The 10,529-nt window shown below is 44.6% G+C and overlaps 1 protein-coding gene across 2 annotated transcripts; it reads right to left on the reverse strand.

Moving 5' to 3' along the window:
* Positions 1-1,811: 1,811 nt before the first annotated feature.
* LOC136108460 (C-type lectin domain family 4 member A-like) lies at positions 1,812-9,559 on the reverse strand. 2 transcript variants are annotated; one of them, XM_065850258.2, is made up of 7 exons: positions 9,221-9,559; positions 6,815-6,928; positions 4,006-4,101; positions 3,430-3,581; positions 3,088-3,206; positions 2,768-2,839; positions 2,279-2,378 (listed from the first exon to the last, which is right to left on the reverse strand). In XM_065850258.2, the coding sequence occupies exons 1-6, from the start codon at positions 9,285-9,287 to the stop codon at positions 2,803-2,805; spliced, it is 585 nt and encodes a 194-aa protein (XP_065706330.2). In that variant the 5' UTR covers positions 9,288-9,559; the 3' UTR covers positions 2,279-2,378; positions 2,768-2,802. The 2 variants fall into 2 exon arrangements, with proteins under 2 accessions (XP_065706327.2, XP_065706330.2); XM_065850255.2 differs by lacking the exon at positions 2,768-2,839 and having other exon boundaries at positions 1,812-2,378.
* Between the last annotated feature and the right edge of the window lie 970 nt (positions 9,560-10,529).

Raw genomic sequence — 10,529 nt, forward strand, 5'->3', positions numbered from 1 at the left:
GAGCCCCAGCAGTATGTATGAGAGCACAGCTGACAGAGGCAGACAGCAGGCTTAGCAGTTTGTGCAACAGTTTCCAAACTTGGTTTTCAGCAGCCAAGTACAAGCAATCCAGGAGGTTTCTGGAGTGCTTTGGTGGTAACCTGACACAGGGTATGGAGGTAACCTGATGAGGAGACATGCTCTGCTGGATCTCACACTTACAAATGAGGAAGAACTGATTTGTGATGTAAAGGCTGACGGCAGGCTTGGCTATGATGACTATGAGATGTTTGAGTTCAGGATCTTTCGAGGAGGTAGCAGGGCAAAATCCAGGAACACAACCAGAGACTTCACGAGATAAGACCCTGGCTAATCTGAGGATCTCCTATGGCAAGATTCCCACTTACCTGATTTGCTTTTGTATTGATCACTACCATGTGGGACCCCAACTCTGTGCTGGTGTCCTTGCTTTCATTCCAGGACATCTGTTCAATCATTATGTAGTAGTAGCATTTTTGAAAGCATCTCCAGCCCATCATGCAGCACATCCTCACATTGAGTAATGGTAACAGGCCACAGAGTGAATACTGCCAAGAGGACAGAGAGGGAATAGAGTCTGCTGTCTGGAGAATCACCCAAGTCATGAGGACAATGCTGGATTGTACTCTGCAGGTTCTTACCCAGACAGCTGACCATACCATTAAACGTGTGTCCAAATAAGTTACAGGAAAAGGCCCGTCTCATTGCAAAGCCAGTGTCTTTGTCAGGCTGCAGTAATTGAGGGACATTTCCTATGTCTTGAAAAGACAAATGTAGCATATTTTGGAGCATCTTTCGGAGCATCTTCCATATGAAGAGAGGCTGAGGGAGATGAGTTCAGCCTGGAGAAGAGAAGCTCAGTGCTCACCAACTGCCTGACCATATCACTTCCACTCATATATTCCCACCTTTCAGAGTGAAGATGCAGACTCCAGCATACACACCCATTCCAAAAAGTCTTCTGTGTTCTTGTCAGGTCACTGGTGGTCTCTCAATTTTACTCAGGGTGAGGTTTCCTCCATCAGACAGTTGATGCTGCAGCTTCAGAAATTTGAAGACAACAGCTCTCATTCATGTGGAAAATTGTGCCAGCTCAGGTGTATTTCTGCGTTCCAGTGGATTACAACATGAACTTGTTTTAATGTCAGTGTTTTCTATCTGCATTGACCTGTGTGGCTTCTTATGTGTACGTATTCTTTTTCTTCTATATGTATCTGGGTATGTACATATTGTACATATATGTTTGGTCTCATTACCATTTGGAGCTGGGGACACAGAGCTGCAGCAGCCTTGCCTCTGCCGGGCTACAGGATTCAACAGCTCCTGCCACCAGCCGTTGTTGTTCACAGAACTACTGTCATTAATTGATTTAGGAAGGCAAATCTCGTGGTTACTTTGTCTCTAGTACAAATTATCCCCTCTCTTTGAGGCACAGAGAGAGGATTCCTCTCATATTAAGTCAACCATGAGCAGGTCAGAGTCCTGACACAAGTTTCTGTTACTCTCCTGGGCAAGACTTTCTGCCATGGAAACAAATAGTCATAACATTCCTAGAGCTGGTTTCCTGTGCCCAGTCCCCTGCAGATCTTCGACTGTGTGCCATGGGACTGCATAGCCAGATTGCCTCTGAAGGGTTTACTCTTACTGGGTGGACACAATGTGTACTGTGGTAGTTGCATAAGGCTTTGTCCTGGCATAGCGATATCTTTTGATCCTGCTTATACAAAACATCTGCAGCTTAGAGAGGGAAAAAGAGAGAGAGCGAGCACACACAGACTTTTGCATTGATCAAATGTTGTATAGGAAATCCACATTTATTCAGCAAAACCAATGCAACTAGAGGACATTCTCTGTGTGTCCCAAGAAAAAACAGACACATCTGCTCAAGAAGACAAAGGAAATCAGAGCTTGGAACATGTCTTCCATTCCTCTTTCTTGCTCCTGGAGAAGTCAAGCTCTTTTCAGCCAGTGGCTGCCTGACTGACTCAGAGGAAAGAGGACACAGAAGCTTTGATGACCCTGAGCCTTCATGCGTTCCTTGAGCTGATACATGCACTGAGGCTGCTGGACACAGGGCAATATCACTTCTGCTCACATTGTCCTATTCAACATAGTGAAGATACAGGATTCAGGGCCCCAAATCCCTCCCAACACAGCCCTGAACTCTTCCCAGCTCACTATTCATCCCTCAGTTTTACTCAGTATGAGGGTCACTCCATCACACAGTTACTGCTGCAGCTTCACAAATTCGATAATGTTTCTCACATCGGGCATCATTCCAGTTGTGTATTTTTGAAATCGTATGGATTACAACACACATCTCAGCATCCACATTACTTGGTTCGTCTGTCCGCCAGAACCTGAGATAGAGACAGATGTTACCTCCTGCTGTGCCCCACAGAACACTGCTGGAAAAGGCCAAAGCGGGATGCAGGGATTGGAGAGGAGACAGAAAAATTCCAGATGATGATTCACAGACAGAAGCAGTACCATTCCTCCCACTCTGCTATGCCACTGGCACCAGTCTTATGTGGAAACCTACCTTCTTTCTACAGCCAACACAACAGTGACCTCTACAGTCCTGGTAGGGTGATATGCTCACCACCATTCAGCCCATGCACTTCACACTAAGCAGAGGCACGTGTCTTCCTCCAGTACAAGTTTGTACTCCAGGAGATGGAGTGAGGACAGCCCTGGTGATCTCTTTCTGTGCTCCATCTCTTTCACAGCATCACAGCACTGGCCATACCTGTGCACATGTGCATGTTGAGGGCAGTACGGAGGTCAGGCAAAGCTGGTCATCTCTGAAGGGTTCCTCCTGCTGGTGAGATGCAGCTTCATTTGTTTCTACAGCACTGATGGCCACATCACAGGTAGTTAACTAACAACCACTAACCAAGATGGATGGGGCCATGTGAACCTGGTGTGCTACAGAGCACTCTCCTGTTCCATCATTGTCCTCTCACAGGGATTTGTCTCACCTCTCTTTTATGCACCAACAGAGAACCTCACATATTCTCTTGAACTACCAGGAGCTGCATCAAATACTTACAATCTGGAGATACTTACGCTGCTGACTCATTAAGTGGAGTCTGGTCCACCCACTGCCACTGGCCCACTTTCTGTGCACTCAGACCGATGTAGTAATTTCTTTGTGAGAAATGTTCTAGATCCTTAGTGAGGAAAACCTGGAAATCAGGGAGAGTTCAATGTCCACAAGGTAAAGGACTGGGCAGAGGGAAGCAGCAGGAGTCCCTATGGGGTAAGGCTGGTGGCAGAGGGGAGCCAGTGCTGAAGGGATGCAGAAAGGAGATCCTCCCATCTCTGCAAGCAAAGAGGGGTTCTGAGTCCCCTCTAGGACCTGGCTCTGTGTCTCTGCCTACTGTGCCCCTCTCTCAGTGCTGTACTTACCTGCTCTGCTTCACTGTTGATCACCACCAGGTGGGAGTCCATCCCAGTGCAGTTCTGCTTACTCTCAGCCCAGCCCATCTCATCATCAGACAGATAATAGCAGCTTTCTTGAAAGTGTTTCCATCCCTTTGGGCAGCACATCCAGCCTTGCCCTGTGCAGTGAGAGATCACAGATATGAATGCTAATCACAACAGAGATGGTGACTGCAAGGATCCCTGTTCTCCAGGTACAACGCTCATGGTGTTCCTCTAGCCCCAGGGAGCAGGGAATATTGCTTCTTTCCCTGACTAGAGCTGCACTTTTATTATTGCTCTATTATTAATCTTCCCTGTGCTGCTGTGTGCTGTTCCTTTTTGTTTTGTCAGTGGTCACAGCCACCCTGCCCTCCAGGACATCATTAACATGGCCTTCTCCTCCCCTTAAACTGTTAGCAAGAAATCCGTTTTCTGCCCACTTTCTTCTCTTGAGTCTGCCTCTGCAGAGTCTGGTCCCACTAATGGCTGTTGTCAGAGCAGACCCCACCGTTCATTGTCCCCGTCTGAAAGACCTCTCGCATCCCTGCCATCACTACTGACCTTTGCCTTGTGGCACTGCTGAAATGCACCACCACTCCATAAATTTGTGCCGTAGGGTTGTGGGCTGGTCAGTGATATAGGTGAAGGGCATCATGACTGGAAAGGGAGAGGAAAAGCAACAGGATTACCCCTTCCTGCTGGACCACAACACACAATCTTCGGGCTTCATCCTTATTTTCCCCATTTCCCCACCAAGCACTGTCTCATCATTACCTCTCCTCAGGCTATTTCCATTTCACAAGTGGCAACTGCCCTCCTCTCTGTGAAGGGAACAGGCATTTCTTCTCCCACCATCCCATAGCTGCCCACAAGGACTACTCCATCCACTGACTGAAAAGATCTAGCCAGGATTACCTGTACAACAAAGCTAGAGAAGCCTGTGACCCACCCAAGCAGTGCCTGGTGGCTGTAGCCAGCCTGTGGTTTGTCAGTAGAGTCTGTCCCAGCATAGATCAGCTGACATGTCTCCTTGGGTACTGTGGAGATAAAGATGTGGGGTGAGTGTATCCTTGGTCCAAGGGCCTGAGAAAATTGGCCTGAACAAGTGGTATGGCTGCCTTCCCAGGCAGAAAGATACAATCTTTCATGTCACGGAGCAGAAGGACTGCTGGAAGGACATCACGCTGAGGACATGCCAGACATGGTGGGATTGAATTCCACCCAACCGCAGGCATTTAGCATGTAGATATCTATAGCCAAGCTGCCAGTCTAAATCTCTTTACAATTAGTGAATAAAAAGCCGCATTTCAGTGGAACGGTTTATCTCCTCCTAAGATAGGCAGCAACAGTAGTTTGGATAAGTAACGCATAGATGCACTTATTCCATCAGCAACAAATACAATCCAGGTGAAGGTAATCACATACAACTAGACCTTCTGAAACCAAGGTAGAAGGTAAACTTCTAGGGCTTACTAGCCAGTCTATGGAGAATAATGCAGTGTTGAGGACAAGTGTCAGCAGGCCACATCCACAAGCTGAAGGACTTATCACTAACTCAGATACTCAGGAATATTGACTGGAAGCTGATCAGTGTGTGCCAAGTTATACATATGTCTATTTTGGTCAACCATTTCATTTAGAAACACTGTAGTAACAATATATTGTAGTGAGGAGAGTGAAGTAATTATAATGACCTCTGTGACTGATAAGTGGATCCCTATAACAAAAGAAGGCTCAGAGGAGGCAGGGAGGAGTGATGCATGACTGATCACCACCGTTTCAAAAAACATGAGCTTATCTCAACACAAAGGGGACCAGACAGAGGCTTTTGTTCTAGTTCAGTTGAATGAAACAACCAGTTATATCAACCGAGTAAACTGACCAGCTGTGTAACTGTTCATCCCTCTAAAAAATTGAAAAAATGATGTCTTCCTAAGTTAGCCAGACCAGCATGGGGCAAGTGTGTATGTGGTTCAGCCCAAAATAGCATAAAAACCTCAATTACTAACAAAAACATGTCTGAAGAAATCAGCGGGTCTGAGATGGCTTTAACTCACATATGCCTTCTGGGTCACTAGGGACACACAGTGTCTTGACATCAAGCATATTACAGAGACTAGTAAGGAGAATCACATTTGTATTGTGATTCAGCAGTGCATTGCATTTGCTACCCTCTGCTAAGTGTCATTTGTAATCGTAGTTTTATTCCAATGCATTGCTGTATCACTCTGCTAAATCAAAATCCTATATAATATGAATTTACTTGGATAAGTAAATTTGCCATGAAAGATTAAACCTTCCGTGTGTGGAACCTGCCCAGACAGTATTAGACTCTAATAGCCTACCCTAAACCTTTCCAAACATTTAACAGAGTATCATGAAAAGTTATACATTTGGGAACAAAGCAATACAAACTTTGGGGACTTGAGAACTAATGTCAGCAAAAGAAAGGGCATCAGTTTAGCCTGACAACATGCCTTCTTCCAGAATCTGTCACTTTTACTGACAATTTGTGCAGACATACCATGAATGATCTTTAGCAGAAAATGAGAATGAGACAGCGATCATAATATCCACAAACTGTGTGTGCAAGAATCACTTTTAATTAATTATTCTAGTAGAATGCAGATAATGTTGATAAGGTGAGAGTTTCCATTAGGACACCAAGTGTGTCAAAGCATCTTAAAGAGCTCAGGTGCAAGTCAGGCTCCCTGCATAGACACTTGTGCTGCCATTTTCAGGCTTTTCCTCCTCTGCTGCAATCAAATACGTTATTTTTGTGTGGCATGCAGATGAAGAATTATTCCATAATCCCAAAGATGACATACAAGATGGGGATGTAGAATCTGGGAACACTGAAAAGTCTTCAGGGTAAACAGTGGAAGATTTGGGCTATGTATGCAGAAATGTACAAAGTCCAGGCAGAAAAGCCCAAGACCAAGCTACCTTGAAATTCTGAAGATGGCCATGCTTCACCTAAATCCTTCTGTCATTCTAAGAAAGAGGATGTTTACAACAGAAGCATATGGCATAATGCTGTGGTAGTTCTACCTCCCAGATACCAGTTGGCTAAAACATCCAGTTTGGCTGGTCTGCAAGAGAGGAGATGTGTGTCATGTACCCTTAAATCCCCAGTGTTTAAGTAGTTGGGAAATATTTTGCTCATAAACATATCTTTCAAATAGTCAACATTTAGGTTTTCTGAGCCCAAATGTTGGTGCTTGCATTCTTTCTCATGGCAAAACAGTTCCTGAGTAGCGCTCCCTCCTAGTTGGAAGATGGAAGATGTCCCCCTCTGGGCTCTGATGTCTGCTTTTCTCCCAGCACTTCCGCTAGACCTCTCTTCTGTAACCAGCCTGCACATACTCACCAAGGAGAACAATGAGGGCAATGCACACCAGGACGAGCAGTAGTGAGATCAGCCATGGGAGCCAAGGCGGGTATTTCTGGGGATGGTGCTCATGCTTCTTCATTTCAGGAGGTACTAATAGTGAAGGAACACACCAAACACAGCACCACAGTCAACTATGCTTCAGTCAGCCCATATACCAAGGATGTAGAAACTCAAGGGACAGCTGCTCAATAAAATGCAGTTTCATTTCTGATGTGGAAGTTACAGCCATCAATTTCAGATAATAAATCTAACCAATCCAAATGTGTTCTTGATGTCCTCAGACTGACTGCTCTACCTGTGGCTAGCCAGATCTGTGCACCAGGTGGCACAGAAAGTACTGCCAGTATGCATGCACCTCACCAACAGAACTGAAGTGCAGTACATTTTGTACATATTAAGTGGTTAATCTCCCTGCAAAATGCTTCCTGCAGTTAGTCTGCATGCTTGCAATGCGGCCAGCATGATCACAACACAACAGATCTGATGAGCGTATGCTGGTTATTCAGCACGTAAATCCAGCATCTCTTGAGCACATGAAACAAGGGCTGTGCAGCACAGATGCCTGTGTTTCTACCTGGGATATCCTAGTTGGAAATACAGGAACCTTAACTGCACTGTGCTGTGGAACCCATGCCAGTAGTATCTGTCACCTCCTGCCATAGGTGTTGTTTGATTAGCTGTTGCCTTCTCTTCTCTATCTTCCAATGACTGCCAATTTTGTTATCTCTAGAGCCCAATTAGAAGAGGTTACAAAATGGGAAAACCCAGATGAGTTTGGACATTACTAACATGGAGCATAGCAAGAGCTCAGAAGGACAACAGAGCAGGAAGACTCCCTCAATCTTTCAATAATTTTCAATTGTATGAGCATACCATGAGGCTGTGAGAGACATTAGCACAGTGTTCAACGTTACTAGCAGACACTTATCTGAATTAAAAGTATAAGCTAAGTGTGTGATCACTTGGACTGGCACACTCAAAGACAGACCCTGAGCACACACCCAAACCTACAGCATGCATGACCCTGGCATTAGCAGCTCAAAGCAAACATGGCTGGATCAGGTGTCTTTGGAATAGGTAATTGGGAGCACAATGACTCCCACCACCCTCACCTCACCATGATCGAAATTCTAGCTATAACCAGAACCAGCTAATCTTGGTGCACTAGAAACAGTGAGCTTTCAAGTCAGTCAGGAGTATGTACCTTCTTTATTTCCATGACTCATGCCTCAGAGCACACAAGGAATAACCTGGAGCTGATTCCTGCTCTGTTTGGGGTTGTAGAACTGAGGTAAAGTGGTAAATAGGCAAGTTAATATCCTTAGCAGCAATTCATTCATTTATTTATGCATACATACTTTCATCCGTCTGGAACCTGCTGTTGTGTAGCGTCCTGTATCTAAGTGTGGAAGCAATGAGCCATACATGGAACATCTCTATGTGTTCCTACTTGTGACATTATAACTACAGAATACATACCGATCAGAACATCTTAAATTTGCACAAAGCCTAGTAAAGACACCATTTTACAACTGTGATTTTTAATAGCAATAATTTGTGTGTGTGTGTGAATTATTTTTCAGGAGTGGTAGACATCAGCCACAGAACTCGATCTTCCTCCAGATCTTAGACAGTTCTTCCTTTGTGTATTTGAGTGTGTTTTGTTCAAGACCATTCTTCCTTTTAGCTTTTGGGTCTCTCTTCTCTAAGGACCATTTCTCAATCAACTAGGGACAACAGGGCTATAAATTTCTGCAGACAATGCCACCTCTCATGAAGCTGCAGAGGGCAACTGACTGGTCTACTGTAAAAAGGCATGTTGGTTCTCTACTCCTGCTCTCTCCATGAGCAGTTAGGGCTTTGGCTAATTTGCTGCCATTTGCTGCACTGGGAGCCCCTCCACCTTTGTGAGAGATCAGATCGTTTGTAATAAAACATAGTGTCTATTGTTGGTACTTAGTATTTGTCCAAAACAGACTCTCTCATCCAAGACTAGATAACATGTAGAGAGGCAGCTACTGCCTGCAACATACCAAGGCTAAGCACTCGTCCTGGGCCCTCTACCATTTACTACAGTTGGTGCTGCAACCAGGGAACTAAGGCACCCCAAATACCTTATTTACTGAATGCTCACTTGAAACCTACTGTTTGTACTCCCAGTAGTCATCTTTGTTCATGTTGCAACACCAAACACCTAAAGATTCCCACCTCTCCTCTTGTAGACATTCCTTGACCCTCTTACTTCAGAACTCCTACAGTCATCTGCTCATGTAGTGGTAGAGAACGTAGGAACCAGAGTCACAGAAGGCAAAGTCTGCATTCCCTGTTCTTCAGCCCCCTCCCTCCAGGTCTCCTCCCCTGAACAGCCAACGCATTCCTTACCTTCAACCACTGCAGCCGGTGATGCATTCTTGAACTTCACCTCAGCATAGGTGATTTCTGATGCCATTTAATCAGAGTGTGATCACTGATCCCTGTCCTTAGTTTTGCTATGTAAAAAGTGGTCCTTTTTGGTCCTTGGGAGAGACACCAATAAGTTACTGAGCCTTTCCCATCTACTCATTCAGCCTGTCTGTCAAAGAAGGCTGTGCTGAACACTGGAAGCGCTGGCAATAACCTGAGAATTCCTTGAAGCTAAGAAATGCCCTGAACACTTTTTCTGTTTCTAAGCCCAGGAAATCAGCCCTGGCACTACGGAAACTTCTGAGAGAGAAAAGAAAAATGAGAACCTAAAAACCAAAAAGGAAATTGCACTTCTCCTTCCTCATATAACAATCTCAGCTGATAAGATTCCTTTTTAAGATATCTTTTTTTTTTTCCCTTTTTCACCCTTCTTTTTATTCTATTTCTTTCCCTTATCTTCATGCCTTTCTTTGTCTGTTAGCAATTCTGTCATTGCTTTTAGGTTTGCTGCTATCATGGGTCTTAGCGCAGTTTAACATGCAGCACAGTCCAATACAAAATGCATTCTGCCCTTACTTGTCTCTTGCAGTTAACCTGCATTTACTACATAAAATACTGCATGCTATGTCTCATCCTAGGAAGTCTGTCCCAGTTGGCAGCTAACACTAGAAAAAAATCTCAAACAAGAGACTGTTCCTGTAGAAGTGAACATGAGGAATTTCAGCCTTAGGCAGAGGAATAGAAATACTCAGATTTTGTATATATCCAAGGAGAAACAGAAAAGGATGAGGCCAGGTCAGGGAAAATAATGAGCAAAGTGGAATAAAAAGAAATTGGGTTTGATGGTTTGAGAGGTTATTGGGAGAGCACACACCTGATTTACAGCCTGTGCAAGTTCAGAGCAGTGCTTGCTTCAGGGAGTCAGGCTCCATTTCTGAGGCTGAAAAGACCTGGTTTATATTTTTGGTCCAAAACTGTAATTTCTCTCCCTTTTCTGCTTTCTGGTAAAAGTCTCTGATATTACCTTGGGGAAAATGTCAGGCTACTGCTTAGTCTGATTTCAAGCTGAGGTAGATGTTGAAAGATAACAATGAGACAATTAGGGGAAATGGCTAATGAGATACGTGCTGAGAAATGTCAATGAGTTATGATACCCTGGAGAAAAAGGGTGTGAAGGGTTCAGTCAGCAGACAGGACTTAGGAATCACAGAATGGTTTGGGTTGGAAGAGATCTTTAAAGACAATCTATCCAACCCCCCTGTTATGGGTAGGGACATCTTTCACCAGA

Source organism: Patagioenas fasciata, chromosome 1 (genome assembly GCF_037038585.1).
Source record: "Patagioenas fasciata isolate bPatFas1 chromosome 1, bPatFas1.hap1, whole genome shotgun sequence".
In the NCBI taxonomy this organism is placed as follows: domain Eukaryota; kingdom Metazoa; phylum Chordata; class Aves; order Columbiformes; family Columbidae; genus Patagioenas; species Patagioenas fasciata.